Source organism: Scardinius erythrophthalmus (genome assembly GCF_964197995.2).
Source record: "Scardinius erythrophthalmus genome assembly, chromosome: 5".
NCBI classification, from domain to species: domain Eukaryota; kingdom Metazoa; phylum Chordata; class Actinopteri; order Cypriniformes; family Leuciscidae; genus Scardinius; species Scardinius erythrophthalmus.
Window position 1 is genome coordinate 14,651,937 of NC_138225.1, and position 17,699 is coordinate 14,669,635.

At 36.9% G+C, this 17,699-nt stretch overlaps 2 protein-coding genes across 5 annotated transcripts; both read right to left on the reverse strand.

Moving 5' to 3' along the window:
- Window positions 1-1,281: 1,281 nt before the first annotated feature.
- On the reverse strand, window positions 1,282-8,891 carry nono (non-POU domain containing, octamer-binding). 3 transcript variants are annotated; one of them, XM_081364880.1, is made up of 11 exons: window positions 8,700-8,799; window positions 7,805-7,952; window positions 7,506-7,699; window positions 5,741-6,042; window positions 5,558-5,653; window positions 5,371-5,385; window positions 4,917-5,113; window positions 3,393-3,577; window positions 2,261-2,291; window positions 1,939-2,018; window positions 1,282-1,843 (listed from the first exon to the last, which is right to left on the reverse strand). In XM_081364880.1, the coding sequence occupies exons 2-11, from the start codon at window positions 7,950-7,952 to the stop codon at window positions 1,754-1,756; spliced, it is 1,338 nt and encodes a 445-aa protein (XP_081221006.1). In that variant the 5' UTR covers window positions 8,700-8,799; the 3' UTR covers window positions 1,282-1,753. The 3 variants fall into 3 exon arrangements, with proteins under 3 accessions (XP_081221006.1, XP_081221005.1, XP_081221007.1); XM_081364879.1 differs by having other exon boundaries at window positions 1,282-1,846; XM_081364881.1 differs by lacking the exon at window positions 5,371-5,385 and having other exon boundaries at window positions 1,282-1,846; window positions 8,700-8,891.
- Window positions 8,892-9,250: 359 nt separating this feature from the next.
- LOC308690452 (uncharacterized protein) lies at window positions 9,251-17,151 on the reverse strand. Of its 2 annotated transcripts, none has more exons than XM_081364887.1 (6): window positions 16,806-17,151; window positions 14,059-14,217; window positions 13,863-13,961; window positions 11,671-11,741; window positions 10,393-10,523; window positions 9,251-10,148 (listed from the first exon to the last, which is right to left on the reverse strand). In XM_081364887.1, the coding sequence occupies exons 1-6, from the start codon at window positions 16,942-16,944 to the stop codon at window positions 9,914-9,916; spliced, it is 834 nt and encodes a 277-aa protein (XP_081221013.1). In that variant the 5' UTR covers window positions 16,945-17,151; the 3' UTR covers window positions 9,251-9,913. The 2 variants fall into 2 exon arrangements, with proteins under 2 accessions (XP_081221013.1, XP_081221012.1); XM_081364886.1 differs by having other exon boundaries at window positions 9,394-10,148; window positions 11,671-11,765; window positions 16,806-17,134.
- Window positions 17,152-17,699: the final 548 nt, after the last annotated feature.

A 17,699-nucleotide genomic window follows, 5' to 3' on the forward strand; every position in this document is an offset into this window, starting at 1 on the left:
CACCCTAGGAAAATTAGCATCCTCACCCTTTATTCAAAATGATTGAAAATGTGTAAAGGTTTTATTAGCATATGCGTAGTTATGCTTTGAGTCAATTGTTTTATTTGTGATAACACATGTATGCCAAATTGTGCGGATATAATTTTTGGCCAGGTTGTTGTAGGCTACACATCCAAAAATGAGAGAACCAACGAAATATTAAAGGGTTATTAGTTATCTTAATTTACTCCCCCTTGTTGTTGCAAACCAATAAGACTTTTGTCCATCTTCAGAACAAAAATAAATATATTTTGAATAAAATCTGAACAATGTGTCCCTCCATTGGCAGCTATGCAACTACCACTTTGATACTTCAAAAAGTTCATAAAGAGATCACAAAACAAACGTGCTGTCACACACGAGAACGAATCTCATTGGTTCTTGCGGAAGCTCAAATGTGCTGCATAACACGAGAATGAACCTCATTGGTTCTTGCACGTCAAGCGAACATGCTTATAGCTTCCTTTACCACAACCGATGTGTGCCTTGATGAATGTTTATATGTGAATAAAAGCCTAAAAGGTCACAATTTGCGTAGCTGTCAACGTGTAAATGATTTTCATTCATTGATCAGATGCAGATATCTAAATCAAAGAATATAGGCGGTTTGCGGGTGGATTTATTTTTAACAGTGGATTCGGGTGACTCAAAGTGCACCAGATTAATGAATTTATCTTTAAAATGTACAAAATTTTCTTCCAGGCGTGGCATACCCCCAGACCCCCCCTAGAGATACCAAGCTCCACCAACAAAAAAATGTGGGAAACACATTAGGCTATATGATGATCTACAAAAAAATACACATTTAATTATCTTATTATTAAAATACATTATTATGATTTTACCACCTCCGCCTCATTCTGAGCCAGGAAAAACCCTGAAATAGGCAATAGGCTTCTTGTAAAGGTATTACTTTTACTAGTAATTAGAATGGTATTTCAGTGCACTTAACTTCTAACTTTTGGGAGTTGATCAAAACAGTTCTCTTTTGGATATATAATAACAATGAGATATTCTGTAACCTACTGATTATCAGTTTGTTGCATGTTTAGACCTTGTATGTGTGTTGCACAACACATGTTGCACTTGGCGATGACGGTGGGGATTGATATGGTAGTGGACCATGATGGTCATAGAAGAAGTGAAGGAGCAGTACCCCCCAATTATGGTGGGGTGATTCGCACTCTGCTCTCATGTACAAAGACAAATTAAAATCCAAGAATGCTGCCAGTAACACTGGAATGTATGTAACATGTAGTTGTGAATTTATTTAAAGTTGACTAGAAAGGCAAGCGTTGCAGAGGACAAGACGGACAAAGGCTAATCTCTACTTTAGAAAAGGAATTAATAAAAAAGAAGAAAATAGGGCTATACAAAGCTGAATGTCCACCCTGGAGTTGTTTCCATACACAGATAAACCCTCGTTCCTAGATGAAGACTCTTCAGTAAGAAATCATAAGCATAAAGGTCTTTTACCCCAGAACTGGGCTCAATCAGTTTCTGGAAACATCCCTTAAGGCTCCTGCCGGGGATGGGAGATCATACAGAGCAACTTAAAACTTATACTTTTACCTGTTTAAAACATTTGCCTACACAAATTCATTTGTGAAAGTGAAATGCATACCCAGGCTCTACAAAACCACAATCTGCACTTAAAAATATTTTACAGTGTGTAAAAAAACAAAACAAAAGGAAAGACATTTGGTTGGTGTTCTCAGAATCTGCGGCGTTTGTTGGGCCCAAAGTCCATAGGTCCAGAACGAGGGAAAGGAAGAGGAAGACCGCCTGGATTCCCAGCAGACCCCTGCTGAAAGAGAGAGAGAAAGCAGCTTACAACACTGTACTCTTTGCATGCAGCCCTGAAAGTTGTTAGTGTGTGTGTAGAGAGATCTGTAGTACCTCACTGGAAGCCATGCCGGCAGCTCCTGCTGCTGTGGGATTTCCACCCATCGGGCTCCTGTTTATAGCCATTCCCTGACCTTTCAGCCCAAGAGAGAAAGAGAAATGTTAGGCTCACATAGGTAATTAATTAAAAATATTGACAAAAAGTGAGAATCTATCAATAGTTCATATAACAAAAATGAATAAAAGACAAATCATGGAAGGATTAACCACACAATTTCTGTAAGTCTAAAGTAGGGTGAAAGAACAGGATTTATAAGCCCTTGCTATGACACTCCAAGATGTTTTTTTGTATGTGTGTAGAGTGACTATTTCTTACCTCCCATTTGCATCCTCATGTCTGGATCCCTCTGAAACAGCAAACATACAGTTCATGAATTTAATGCAAAACGTTTCATTACAACCAAACTATAAACGTGCCAATAAGAGATTCTTTCATTTGATCTTTTTATTTAAAGGGATAGTTCACCCAAAAATGAAAATTGTCATCATTTACTCATCCTCATGTTGTTCCAAACCCGTAAGACTTTCATTCATCTTCAGAATACAAAAAAAGATATTTTTGATGAAATCGGAGAGATTTCTGTGTCTCCATTGAAAGTCTACGCAACTACCACGTTCAAGCCCCAGTAAGGTAGTAAAGACATCATTAAAGTAATCCATGTGACTCCAGTGATTTAACCTCAATTTTTTGAAGTGACGCGAGTGCTTTGATTGCGCCCAAAAAAACAACAACATACTTTACCACTTTATGTACAAAATATTAATTTCCAATGTGCGTTCACGTCAAATTGCGCGCATTGGAGATTAATATTTTCTAAATAAAGTGGAAAATATTTTCTTTTGCGCAAACAAAGCTCTTGCGTTGCTTCATAATATTTATGTTAAATCACTGGAGTAACATGGATTGCTTTTTATTCTTTTCTACCTTTCAGGAAAGTGGTAGTTGCGGAGACTGCCAATGGAGGGACAGAAAGCTCTCAGATTTCATTAAAAAGATCTTCATTTGTGTTCCGAAGATGAACGAGTCTTACGGGTTTGAATCGACATGAGGGTGAGTTTGTTCAGCTACCCCGGCTATACTCATGATGAGGAAGAGATTTTTAAAAAAAATATTAAAACAGGTTTTTAAATTTTATCTTAGATAATTATAAAACTAGATCTGGTCTTCATCTTCTGGGTAAGTAAATGACAATTTTCATTTTTAGTGAACTAACCCTTTAAACCATTTCAAGGCTACATGCTAATGTTTGAATGAATTTTTTCCTTCATTAACAATAACACTAATAATTAACTAATTTTAATATTTTTATTTTCAAATATTTAGATTTTAAAAAAAAACTACTAATATAAAATAGTTACATTAGTTTTTGTTATGGTGCAGAAATTGGTACCGACTACTGAAATATATTGTTACTACTGTGGAGTGCGAAAAACCTCAGAAAACTCACTTTCTCAGAGAAGTTTCCTCCCTGCCCCTGCTGCCTCCTCATCAGTTCCTCAGAGTGGGCACGGAGCTCCTCCTCTCTCCTCCGTCGCTCCTCCTCCTGACGCAGCTCCATCTGTTTCCGTTTCTGCACCTCCTGGCTATGAGCCTCCTCCATTCTTCTCAACTCTTCCTGTCTGCGCAAGAGATCTGAAGCAGAAGAGAGAGAGACGTGACTGTGATTGCTGACTAGGGATATGCGTATCTACATTCTCAAAACAGACTGTTTGTAGGTTGCCTGAATAACTATCCATTTACATAGGCTGGTTTTAGGGTCACCTGACCATGCTTGGCTTCAAAAACTGCAAGATGAAGTACAAAGTGTCTCGAGATGTGATTTTTACCTTCAGATTAAAAACAACGCTCATGATGGGACACAAAAACAGGACAAGACCTGGCACAATGGCCAAATACATTTGTCTGAATGGGTATCAGTGCTTAAAAGGCATTGAATTTGAAGACCGCTTTTTACAGTAAAAAAAAGTTAATATGCAAAATGTATAACAGCTAATGCCGACCACGTATTACATGATTTGTGGTAACCACCGCACCGACCATGATTTTAGCCCTAATTTTCCGTTTGCAGACAGTTTGTGCCAAAAGCTCAAAACCAGAGACAATACAAAATCGCTGAGTTTGTTTTATTATCAAAGAAGAAATCTTAGAGAAGCAGCGATGTCTGAGACTGAGAGATATTTAACAGATTAAATATCTAGACCTGTTGTAGTGTGAAATGCGTGCTGACTGGAACTGATACCAGCTATGACAAACAGTTAGTGTAGTGCAAAAAGAAAAGCAGTCCAATGTCTTTGAAAGTCACAATGTATGGGTGGCATAAAGTACAATCAATTAAAGCATGCAAATAAAAAAAAATAAAAAAAATAAAAAAGTGATGCAGTGGGGGAAAAGTAGTTTTGAAAGCAATTATTTTTAGTCAAGCTCTAAACGGTTCACCAAACTGGGGTTGGCAAACCTGTGAGGATTCGTGAGGGAAACGCAGGATGTTTTTCAGATGATGAAAACCTAATAATTAATCAAATCATAAAAATAAAAAACAAAACAAAGAAAAAAAAAACCCTATCATATTTTATTTGATTACTTGCATGTCATGTGACCATTAAACTAACACCAGAGAACCATGAACATGCAAATGTGTTGTTAATTTTATTGAAATATTAAAGGTATAGCGGAGGATCTTTCTGAATTTTAGATAAGACCCGCCCTCTCCACTTTTTGAAAAGTTTGATTGATTCACCAGAATGATTGACAATTAGGAGGACCAATAGTATAGGTGATCCACCCGGAACTAAAAAATCCTCCGCTAGACTTTAACTTAAAATGTCACAGGGTAATTCAAGTAAATATTTTAGGTCAAATGGTTTTGGCTGACAAAAAGTTTGGGAATACCTGTTCTGAAAGATGATTGAACACGAATACGTTTTTTTTAAGGTTTACTACCTCCAAAAGATGTTAATCTGCGTGTGCTCACCTTGTCTCATCAGCATGACTTGGTGCTCATGACGTGCTGCTTCCATTTCGGTCTCCAGCTTCTCTTGAGCCTCTTTGATGTTTCGATCAACCTGGTCGAACTGCTGCTTTTCCATTTCCATTAAGGCCTTCCAGCGCATCGCATACTCGTACTCAAACGAACCTGGCTGGGCGAACCGGGGCGGCTGCTCACGCTCTCTAATGGACATATAGAAAAAAAAATGTAAAACTGTGTAATAAGCTGGATAATGCACAGTCCACTGGTCATCACCACAAGAAAATAACCGGGTGAGACCCTTTCGCTTTGTTCTCCCGATGAACACTTTTTTATTAGAATGTAAAATTATAAAGACATAAATCCCCACACCCTTTTGAACACTTACCTTCCATTTACATACTTACGTGATACAGATTAAAACATTTTTTTTTTTGAATAATTAAAAGGTAGTACTCACAATTTTTGAGAACGTCTAGAAAAATAAAATATTCCATTACTTTGTAAATTTCCATTACTTTTTCCATGCCTGAAATACTTTATTCTAAATATTTCCAATTCTTCCATGCTCAGAGGAAACATGGATAATGATGGTGATGCATTAACATTTACAAATACAATCTATATGAGACAACGAACAAACTCACTTGTGAAATATTGGGTTTTTATTAATAAGTCTCTCAGGAAGCCCCTCATCCTCATCAAGCTGATCCATCGGCTCAACGGTAACAGGCCGGGGGAATCTGAGTTTGGGAAAGAAAGTCAAACTAAGTAAACCAACTACCATTAACGCAGAGTATTAACGATAAGCAGCAGAAACACAGACTCACGCAGTGAGAAGAAAGGCTCCATCTCCGCAACGGTCCAGAGCTTTTCTAGCAGACGGTTTGTTGGCAAACTCCACAATGCCCTTCCCAGTTGGCCTGCCACGGTCATCAACAATGACAATGGCCCGTTCGATTGGACCGAACATGGAGAAGGCCTCCTCCAGCAGCTCATTGGACACAAACTGAGGCAGGTTCTTAACCGTCAGTGCAGCGCCATGGGTGGCAAAACGCACACGGATCTGGCGACCACGGAAGACGGTGTCGTCCAGTTCTGCTTTTGCTATGTCCGCAAGCGTCTTCGTTTCCTAATGAGGAGAAAGCAGCAAGTCAGGGTTAATGTTGCATTGGTTAATTGCTGTCAGAGAACTGATACGTCATTGAAAACAGGAAAATGTATGATCTCATTATATAATAGAAATATGATCTTAAGCCAATTTATTAGCTAAACAAAACATCAAACATGGTTAATTGACTGACAATGCAAAATGCAGTTTTAGTTATGAATAAATTGTGCCAGGTCAGGCTTATTGAAAGTAAAAACAACAATCACTCTCTAGGGGTGGGTGATACAAACAAAATCTTATTTCACAATCAGAAGTTTTCACAATAACAATATAGTTTTAAAAAAAATGTAATTTAAAAATAAGAACCAAGACGCAAAATACAAACAACAGGACAAATTCAATAGAACAAAGACAAATCAATCAAACTTTCAGGTACAGTTGGTTTATTTATATAATCAAAAGTAAGAATAAAACCTGCATAGTATGTATAAGTTAAATATAATGTGTTTTCTGAAGTTACAATAAATATTCAGTCAAGAGCAGCGAACAATTTTCTGTCTTTTGTTGTTTTGATAAACAATGACAAAAACGGCATCAGGTTTTAGGCTGCTGTCACTTTAAGACCTAATGCATAGATCTAACATACTGACACATATCAGGTTTTCAGCCAACCGTTTATGTTCGGTTTACATAAATACTCCACACAATGGCCATTTTAAAAATAAGCCACAAAAGAGAACTGAATGCTGGATTGCATGTCGAGAGGCAGCTTTCTGCACTTAATAACCACTCTTTATTTTAAAGTGTCAATAACTTTAAAGGAGAACTTGGAAGCTTTTTTAACTTAATAAAACTGTCTAGAAATCATTTGGATGGTTAAACAACCTGTTCTGGTGATATTGGTGACTTTCCCCACTCCCCCCAGCGTTCCCAGGCGGAAAACCAACCTTGCAACTTGTTCACTACCGTCCCGGCAAGATAGAAATTGGAAGTCTCGTGAGAAGCGAGAACTAGAACGAGAACGAGCGCGAAACACAAATTGCTTTATGGCAATTCGACATAAACACACACGCATGTATGATGTATTACCAGATTACCCACCTCGGTAGACAAAGCTCCACACGATACAGTTGGCTTGCTCCGATCAAAACAAACGCACATAAGCAGCGGTAGAGAGGGGGAGGAGGCCGCCGCAAGTGAGTTTTTTACGACTGTGTTGTGAAATATACGCCCCCCCACAGCTGTAGGGGGAGCTCGTGGGGAAAACATGTGACAACAAAAGGGAAAATCAGCGAAGAAGTGACTAGAGTTCGCTAGAGTTGCCGAGTTCTCCTTTAAGTAGTACTGTGTTACATGAATATATCCATTACATATGTGTATACATATCGATATAATTAACATCTCTAACGACAGACACTTCATGAGTTATGTCGTCATACCGCCCAAAGTGCTTTTTTGCATAGGTGATGGCTGGTCAAACTCACCAGCCTGATGAAGCCAAAGCCTCGGTCCTTGTTGATGAAGATCTCAGAAGGTTTGCCATACTTGGAGAAGAGCTTTTCCACATCATCCTCTGTGGTTCCAGTGGGAAGGTTCCCCACGAACAGCCGACTCCTCTGTGTGTAGGTTTTCTCTCCAGGCTTCCTGAAGTTCTGCAGGTCTATAGTGAAAGCAGCATCTGTAGGAAAGAAAGTTCAGTCAGCAGCAATCACTTCAATATAAAGCCAAAGATCTGTGCGAATGATAAAGTTTAGTGGCAGTGTTGTGTAAAACTGTTGCTTACTCGGGCTACTCTGCTCTCCAGCATCGGTGTGTTGTCCGTTGCTGTCGGCTCCTGAGGGCTTCCTCTGCTGCTCTTGTTGGGGGTTGGGCTGCTGTCGGGGTGGGCCGTGATTCTGCTGCTCTGAGCGTGGTCCTCTGTTTCCTTGCATCTTTTAAAGCACAGGAATCATCAATACAAACTTTTAAAGAAGATGATTTCCAAAACCTGAGAATAATAGTCATTCAAAAGTGTAAACAAAGCCATGATGGATGTTGTTTGGCTGATGTAAGAGGATTCACTGATATTGCAATATATGACCATTCTTTTAGCATCAATCTGTGAAACGCTTAATGGCAAAATCTACGTTGTGCATACAATGTGAACACATAAACAGGAGACAATGAAAAGCAACAAAGAGTTAATCTGATTACATTACATCATATAAAAGAAACCACAAAAGAGCTTTTTTTTCTATCATTGGTCATGTTATTTCAATCTATTCATTAATGTATATTTAATAGCCAACGTCTTAATTAATTACTGTTCTTTAATAGACATTTTGATTAAGAGTGTGATTTCACTATTTGCGGGTGCAATTTGGTGCCTTTGTTTTCAATTATTGTTTGATTCTTCGCTAATTACTTCTTTGTTCGCTGTTCAATTTTAATCAATTAAGAATTAATTACTTTTAATAATGAGTGTGAATTACTGCATACATGTATACATTAATTATTGTCTGGTTTCCTTATTAATGAGCGTTTATGGGTTTTCAAAGTGAAGCCTGAGCCCGGCCAAACACTCAACGCAACGAATAGCACGGGCTCATCTCCAGCTGATGTGCACTAACACATTCATTCGGGAATAAAAGCATGCATCATATGCAGAGGATATAAGAGAAATATAAGCGTCTAAATACCTTCAATAAGTGTTTTTAACCCGCTTCAGTAACACACGCAGCGTTGATCACAAAGAGGAGAAGGGCGGACCGCCGTACACCTCAACGTGCTGACTGCTCTAACAGCTCATTGGCTGGCGCTGGGTTTTCCGGCGTACGCTTTGCCGCTTTCGATTGGTCGGTTACGTCAAGAAAATTACGTTTACATGTTACAAATGTTTCATTGGCTGTCGTCGTTTTTAAACAATAGGAAATGACGAGGGGAAAAAAACAAGTTAGTGAGCGGCGTGGATTGATAAAAGCTTAAAACAGGATTGAAAGTTGCCCTAGCGCCGCCCAGTGTTGAGGAAGCGCAATCAATAAAACCAGGGTCGGTTTCATAAAAATATTTATGAACCAATGTACACATTTTTTATTCACCTAGACGTTAACTGACAGTGCTTCAATAAAAAAATGCAACTTTTTAAAATATTTTTGTTAACCTTCCATTTGCTTTTTTTTATATAATCATATACATTTCTGAAACGTTATCTAATTGGACAGAAAGTGAGACGAATCAAATAACAAGTAGTGAAATCATGTTCAGTTCATTTAGATATTGCGGTAAAAGATATATCCATCTATTACATCAACTAATATGTAATATATCAATACATCTATGGTATACAACCATAACTATGTAATGTGTAGTGAGACAGCAAAAAGAAAAGAAAATAACAGATACAAAAAAAGCTCCTTTAATAAACTGCATTCACACATGACAGACTGGAAAGATATGTTTGTACACTCTCAAGAAACATCACATAAGCATGTACAGCATTTATTAAAAATAAACCTAGAAAAACAAATTACTGTCACAATAAATTCATTTTAAAAATGGCCACATCCGATAACAGATCCTTTCTTCAAATTCCTCCAGGACGCATGGGGTATAAAACTGAACACAACTTCCACAGGGGAAAAGGATTAATGTCTGCTTTTACTTTGGATCCCCCCCAAAAATCGGATCTTTCTATTTACCAAAACCACTTACAGAAACCATGTCCAATGGGAACCAAATACAGCAGTAATATTACCACAGGTCTACTCAGCTAAACAAGTCCCTCAGTCCAACAAAACCTAAACAATAATTTGATCAGATATGTCAATTTATGCCCATGCAATAAAACCAGCTAAATCCAAACCATTCTGCACTGTGTTAAATCGGATGAGGCCAATTTGAAAGTCTGTTAATTTTATTTGAGTTTAACTCTCTTTGCTCCTTCCTTATAGTCCTCCCGGTTGAGTTTGTAGCCCCAGTGCTGTAGAGTCTGTCTGACCACAGGGGAAACACTGGAGTTGTCATAACCACAACCGGACCGGACCACTTTTGTGATGAGATTTTGCCGCCACCGTCCTTTGACTCCTGCACATTTGGCCCAGCGACTGATCTGCCGTGCATCATCCATTGTTCGTCTGCCCTGGTAAAACCTGCTGGGAAGACAGAACATGAATGTGTAAAAGATAAAGATAAAAATAAATTAAATCTTAAGATTTAATATATTTCCTATGCAGAGCAAAGGTGAGGGGAACTGCTCGGGTACAGATTATATTTTAGGACGACTATTAGCTTTTAGTGCTGTCTTCTTCTAATAGTGGTCACCCCTTCAATGGTCCCAACATGCATGTATTTGGATTCACACAGTAGTGTAAAGTGAGTAGCAGCAGCTCTTGCCTGCAGTACCACTGGAACCAGCCGTATGGATCCTGGGTCACGATCCACCCACTGCTTTCCCACATCTCTAGACTGCCTCCACATTTTACATTATAGGTGTTCACGTTTTCCCTGTACGTGGATGAAGCCACCTGAAATAAACCCAGATCGTTTAAAAAACAACAACAGATTTTAACAATCTTAAATACTCACAACACATCCACAAAAAGTTTCAATTACTTCTTAAATACATGCATACAACAGCATCTCCAAGTTGGAGCTGAATATGCCGTTTATGAAAACTATAAATGGTTTTTGCTAGCTTGTGGCAATCTAGATGTTGTCAGCTACAGTACTGTGTGTGGTAATCTAACTGTTATCAACTGTTCATTCATTTTTATTTTAAGTGCAAGCGAGGTCTTAGCGAGGCTAAATAAAATGTCATGGTTTTCTCTTTTGCGTGACAATCTCTTACCATATGCTCATAGCTCTGAGCTTCAATCTAAGGGGATAAAACCACTCAAATGACCAGTTAACATAATATAGAGCTTAAAACAACACAAGGCACTTACCGCATAAAAATAACAGTAGATCAGTAAAAAAGATTTCAATGATAGTTATAAAAAGAAGTATTAATACAGTATTATAAAACAGTTCATGAACTGATCACAAAGAGCTCCACTGATCTGGGGCAAAATGAGTCAACTGAATAAAACACACACACACACACACACACACACACACACACACACACAAAGGGAGTACATTCAGCTCTTCTCTGCAACAGACACTCAAAATAAAATCTTTGTTAAAGAGGCTACATGCAACTTTTTCCCCAAAATAAACGTAACAATAGCCTTTTTATTTGACCATTTATGACTCAAAAATCTCCTGATGAGCATACTGACACCTTGTCAGCTCACAGTGGGTGCACGTATAAGCCTGTATCCTATTTTTCCTATTTTCTGTCGGGTCGGATTTTTCGCGCGCTGTCTGCGGATGTGACGTCAAGCGCGTTCATGTCAGATCACTCTGCCACCACCGCTAGTCAGCAAACAAACTTAGTTTCTCAAACAATATATGTATTTGACTGTTCTTACCTCTGTAAACATAATGTTGACTTCTTTGCAGCGGATGACTTGTGAAGTGTGCACGTACGAGAGCGAGCAGAAAGGAAGAGCAGTTCCGTTTTTTGGCCACAGGTGTCAGTCGCGAGTTTAAATTTCAGAAAATCGCATGTAGCCTATTTAATTTTGTCAAAAGCTTTAACTATTAAAATGTAATCGTAAAGAATAACACCTGTTTAGAGATGTTTAGTCCATCCAACCAGTCTTCGGGAAGCTCCTGCCAAACATCTTTGTAATGTTTCTCTGTTAAAAGAAAAAAAAACACATCTGGCAATACTTCAACATTTACAGTTGAATGCATAATAATTGCAATACATTTGTGTACATAACCAACCTCGCTGCCTCCAAAAGGACACGTGGAGTGGCTTTGCAATCAGAAATGTAAAAAAAGAAGGGAAAAAAGTATTTTCTTCTGTTCCTTGCTCAAGTCTGAATAAAGTCACAAGTACATGTGACAAACTTTTTAGGAGGAAAGAACACAGTAAATAATTTGATCTATTTCTGCGTGACATTTTATCTTGTCCAAGTGAAAATAGATTTCTTCAAATTGGTCAAAATCATTTGGAGTTATAAATGATACATTTCTGTAAGTATTCACCACCATTCCAAGTCAATCCAAATCCGATTATTTGTATGTCCGATTGGAATCTGATCTAAATTATTGACATGTACACACTGTGTAGATCCGATTTGTGTGTCCCGTGGCGCTCTTTCATTTTCCAGAATATCTGTATTGATTTCTATGGCATCATTTACTCACACTCAAGTTTTTCCAAACCTGTATGAGTTTATTTGTTCTGCTGAACACAGAAGAAGGTTGTCGGTAACCAAACAGTTGTGGGGCACCATTGACTTCCATAGTGTTTTTCCCCCATACTATGATAGTCAATCAACTGTTTGGTTACCAATATTCTTCAAAATACCTTCTTCTGTGTTCAGCAGAAGAAAGAAATTCATACAAGTTTGGAAAAACTTGAGGGTGAGTAAGTGACGACAGAATTTTCATTTTTGGATGAACTATTCCTTTAAGTGGTTTTGCAATCACAATCTTAAGTCTTAAGTTAAGTTAATTTATGATTTTTCATAAATTTGTATCGCAGAAGCAAATCTTAACTTAAATCTTAGCAAATTCTTATCCTATCTTACAAAATCTCATCTTATCTGTAGTTAGGAAACCTTAAAGGAGAACTCCGGTCAATTTTAACATTGAGCTCATTTTATTGTACATTTGCCGAGTTCACGCGCATAGGTTTAGTTACCTATGATCATGCGCGTGAACTCGGCAATCGACTACTTTGGACTTCAACCGAAAAACAGGATGTAAACAGGTATTTGCGCTGGCTTAAATAACATCATTTTTATACATATCTTTCACATCTATTGCAGTCAGATCCACTCGTGTTCACTCAGAAGGAATCACTCACATTTTCTGTGCACTTGTAATGACACATCAAGGATGTTAAGAGCCTAAAAGCAGGTTTAGTACTTGCCCCATTGAAGTCAACAGGGTGCAAATTTTAAAAATAGAATAACTCGGTGTAGGCAACACCGATTTTTGTCGTTGTTCTCTGTATTGACAGCACTCCAAATGTACAATAAAATGAGCTCAATGTTAAAATTGACCGGAGTTCTCCTTTAAATCGCTCCATCGAGTTCGGTAATCAACTCTCAGGTCTGTTACCAAGCAACCAACAGTGCACAAGCAGCTGCTGAGAAGTAAACTCTAAAAATTATTTTTTTATTAAAAAATGTATTTGTCATTTTTTTTTTTACTTTTATTTAAGTGCTGCAAAAATAGAAGTTTGGATAGGCTAGATAGAAAAGGCAAAGCTTATAACTATATTTAGTGGGAGTATGTAATTATTAATAATGTTTTGTTGTCAAAGTGCAGCGCATTATTTGGGCATCAAACATCGCAGTTCTTGATCTTATATCATAAAAAAAATTTAACCCCATTCTCAGATGGCTATTGTTATGTGATTTTTATAGTTGGCTTTTTTGGCTAATTGGCTAATTTTGAAGTTAGGACACCATTGGGGTTATCCTAACCATAAGACAGCTTTTAGGATTTTTTGTTAGGATGCTTCTGTAATACCCTTTTCTTACCCATATTTAAGATAAGATTAAGCACTTTAGAAATGTCATTCTGTAATAGCTTTTGTCCTAAATGAGGTTCTAACTGAAAGTGCCATGGTTACCAAACAGATAAGATGGGATTCTAAAGTTAGGATCTTTCTGTAATACGCCCAGATGTGCAAAGCTGTATTTTCCCTGTAGTTTGCTGCATTTATTTTACCATCGGAAAAATTAAAATGAATGCATCTGAAATTCAATTAAACCAACTTAAATCATTATGAGACATACTTGTGATACTGGAGTAGATGGGCCTGAAATAGGTACCCCCAAAACTGCCTGCCTGTAAAACCTCTTTGGGAGTCATGTTGGGTGTGAACTCTGGGTAGTCTGCAACAACAGAGAAATGAAAAGATAGTGAAAAAAATGAGTGAGTTAAAGAATGAATAAATGACAAAACTATACTACAAAACATTCTTAACTTCACCTTCAAACACAAGTTGTCCTTTCTCATTTCTCTTTATTTCAGATGTATTTTTGCCATCATCTGCATTGTTTTTCTCATCCTTCTTTTTTTTCTCCTTGTCCTTGTCTTTGCCAGAGAGCTTCACTTTAGTTTTTGTAGAGTCAGCTTTACCATCAGGAGCTGAATATCAGAGAAAAAGAGTTTACAAAACACAGTCTCTTAACACTAAATAATGGTGCTGACCAAAAAAAGCCTTGATCTCTGAAACATCAATGTAAAATATGCAAATTATGAGAAGGAAAAATACAAAAATAGTCTGTGTATATATATAGACCCCTCCATGATTTCCAAGTGGGAGAACTTGCAAAATAGCAGGGTGTTCAAATACTTATTTTCCTCACTGTATGTATATATATATATATATATATATATATATATATATATATATATATATATATATATATATATATATATATATATATATATATAAAAACAATAAAGCATATTTTCAAAATATAATTTATTCACTGTTTTAGCATTATTTTGTGACTATAAAACAATCCAATGCTCACTGACCAGGGTTTTTGATGAGAAAATAATCGTCAGTAAAAAAATGCATATAGGTATGAGATCAAATTTTGCACAAAGTAACACTGTCCAACAGCTAGTTGGTAAAGTTTCAGTGCGAGGCAATAGGTGCATGCGTACTTATGCACTATTCTATGCCATTTTGTGGTATAAATAGTGCGAGTTGTGTGTTCACACTGCAAATTCCTAAAAGAAAAATTTCACTTTAAATACCCGGATGATGCACTTAATTAACTGAAAAATGGAGGGACTATTAGACTTCCAAGTCGCCTGACTATGATGTGCTCCTCATCATTATGATTAGCTGATTACCCTAACATCTGCTGTAAAAAGCTGTATAAAACTCCTAGATAACTTATAATTTTCCCCATCTCATGTTGTCTGGAGTTTTTTGTCAACTAAAATTTCTTGGAAAGATAATGGTATGGTATGGTACAACCCACTGAAGAGATGTATAGCATCGCTTTCAATCCCGTTAAAAAAAACCGCAAAGATATATAATGATAAAAGTTAAGTAGTAGCAACAAAAGACTACAATAAATATTATTTACTGTATTATTTTAGTTATTTTTAAAGCAATAAAAAAATTTAATCGCAAAATTGAATGAGCAATGACGTGACCGACAAAAAAAGTCCCTTTTTCAGGATACTGTATTTTATAAATCGTCGTAAAATCCAACTAAGCTTTACAGCTCTTTATTGGAAAGTGTTTAAACAATGTTTTTCCATGCTTGATCAATGGACCATAAACTATTTTTGCACATGCACCTGTAGAATAGTTCTTAAAACACTAACACTTAACACTTAAATTTATAAGGAAAGACAAGTATTTTGTTTAGGCTTGGCTTGTAGGGAATTCCAAACCCGCGTATATTCAAACGCACATAACTATAGAACCCATTCTAAATGCGCATGTGAACGCCATCAGCGTTTTTCTTACAGGTTCGCGTTTAAAGTCTGTGTAGAGAGAATGGTGTTGTCTTAGCGGCCCCTAATTTAATAACAAATGATCATTGCGACGGAACCAAATCAATTAAAACTAACTTTAGATGGAAATAACTTAACTCTGCTGTAAAGCCGAAACAATCTCTGTTACCTTAAATTATACGCTTATCTCTGTAAAGCTGCTTTGAGACAATCTACATTGTTAAAAGCGCTATATAAATGAAGATGACTTGACTTGACTTGACTTGACTTGACTTGACTAACAGTTTACAGGCGGAAGAAATTTAATGTCACAGTTCCAGTAACTTAGGACACCAAAGAGACCTTTCTACTGACTCCGAAAAACACCAGGAGAAAGATGCCCAAGGTCCCTGATCACCTGTGTGAATATGCCATAGTCCTGCTGCAGGGGGGCATGAGGACTGCAGATGTGAACAGAGCAATAAACTGCTATGTCATTGTCCGTAATGCAAGCCGCCTAAGACAGTGCTACAGGGAGACAGGAAGGACAGCTGATCACATGCCTCGGTGGAAGAGTGGGGTAGCATCTCACGGTCGTTTGTTTTTTCAAACGTCTTAGTAAATTTGGCTATGTATGCATGTATGTATGCATTGGTATCTATGTGAATGCATGGGTTTATGTGAACGGTAGGTAGGTAGATATATGGTGTATGTAAAGATGTATGTATAAGAGAAGCATCAAATTGTTTTGTATTTAACTAAAGGATAAAAATAGAGAAAGGGGGTAAGACCGGAAAAGTTTGTTATGAACTTCTTCCTACTCCTTTTTGAACATGGGAATTTCTAATTTGAATAACTTACAATAATTTTGGAAGATTGTGCTGAGAAGTACATGACTTTATTTAGCTGTTATTTTAATTTTATATATGTAATGTATGCATGTATGTATATTTATTTTAATGTATATGTTTTAATAAACAAAAATGTAACAATAATAGATTCTTGTAGATAATGTGAGGCAAACTGTTTCATTAACGTGGAAGATGTGAAAACGTAGTTCATAAAAGTAGTTTCACAAACGCTACTGTCACTGTAATTAAATAACGATAGATAGATAGATAGATAGATAGATAGATAGATAGATAGATAGATAGATAGATAGATAGATAGATAGATAGATAGATAGATAGATAGATAGATAGATAGATAGATAGATAGATAGATAGATAGATAGATAGATAGATAGATAGATAGATAGATAGATAGATAGATACCGCGTGATTTCTTGACTGCGCTGCTCTTTTCTTCGTTTTTGTCTTTTATTTTCTGTCTCTTCTTCTCAGGCGCCTTTGAATCGTCCGGACCAGTTTTTCTTTTCATCTTCTTACTGTCTCTTACATCCTCGTCACTCATATCTGAATGCCTAACGTACGAAGCGGAATCAGATTGGTTTGATGAGAAATGGGTTCTGTAGACACAAGGACACTTTGCTTAGAAAATGAGCTAGGGCTTAACCAAAGACTTTATAACTCAACTACATAAACAGTTTCTTGACAACAGCCGATTCCGCGTTTACACAACACAGTGTAGTGCGCATGCTCACACAGGACCGGCTTGCCTGCATAACAAGGGGCTTTCGGAACCTGAGGCTGTTCCTACCATAGATATCATGGTTCCTACAACTATTGGCGAAAGTACCCGGATGTCGGCGCGTTCGCACCGCAGGGACTATTTTAGTTCTAGGAACTCTTCTGGAGGCTAACAAGAGAGTAAATGCATTTCTTTATTAATTTGAGCATACTGAATCTTAGGTGATCCTTCAGAAAGAGTACACACTTATTTAACCTATGCGGGATGTTAGTCCGTATAGTTTGTACATTTCCTTATAAAAGTTTTTTTTAAAATTCAAATTTAACATTTTATTTTAATTACATTATATGAATATGAATGTAATATTGAACGTTTGGTTTCTGTACCAGGAAATGTTCTGGTAATTATTCTATTTATTTTAATTCATTGGCCATTTTTGTTTGTTTCTGTTTATTATTATGCTTAAGGTGCTCTTCGCATATGTCGGTCAAAAATGAACGAAATTATTATTTTTATTTCAATGAAAATAATGTAGCCTACTATATTTTAGGTAGCAAATATTTTTTATTTATATGTTG

Excerpts from the sequence above, each read along its gene's own strand:
- nono (XM_081364879.1), bottom strand. The coding sequence starts at position 7,952 with ATGCAAGGAAACAGAGGACCACGCTCAGAGCAGCAGAATCACGGCCCA. Across the intron at positions 5,654-5,740 it reads GGAGCCTTTCTTCTCACTGC|ATTCCCCCGGCCTGTTACCG; the intron begins GTGAGTCTGTGT and ends TCCCAAACTCAG. Across the intron at positions 1,847-1,938 it reads CCGGCATGGCTTCCAGTGAG|CAGGGGTCTGCTGGGAATCC; the intron begins GTACTACAGATC and ends TCTCTCTTTCAG.
- LOC308690452 (XM_081364886.1), bottom strand. The coding sequence starts at position 16,944 with ATGAGTGACGAGGATGTAAGAGACAGTAAGAAGATGAAAAGAAAAACT. Across the intron at positions 14,218-16,805 it reads CGCAGTCAAGAAATCACGCG|CTCCTGATGGTAAAGCTGAC; the intron begins GTATCTATCTAT and ends TCTGATATTCAG. Across the intron at positions 13,962-14,058 it reads AGGACAACTTGTGTTTGAAG|ACTACCCAGAGTTCACACCC; the intron begins GTGAAGTTAAGA and ends CTGTTGTTGCAG.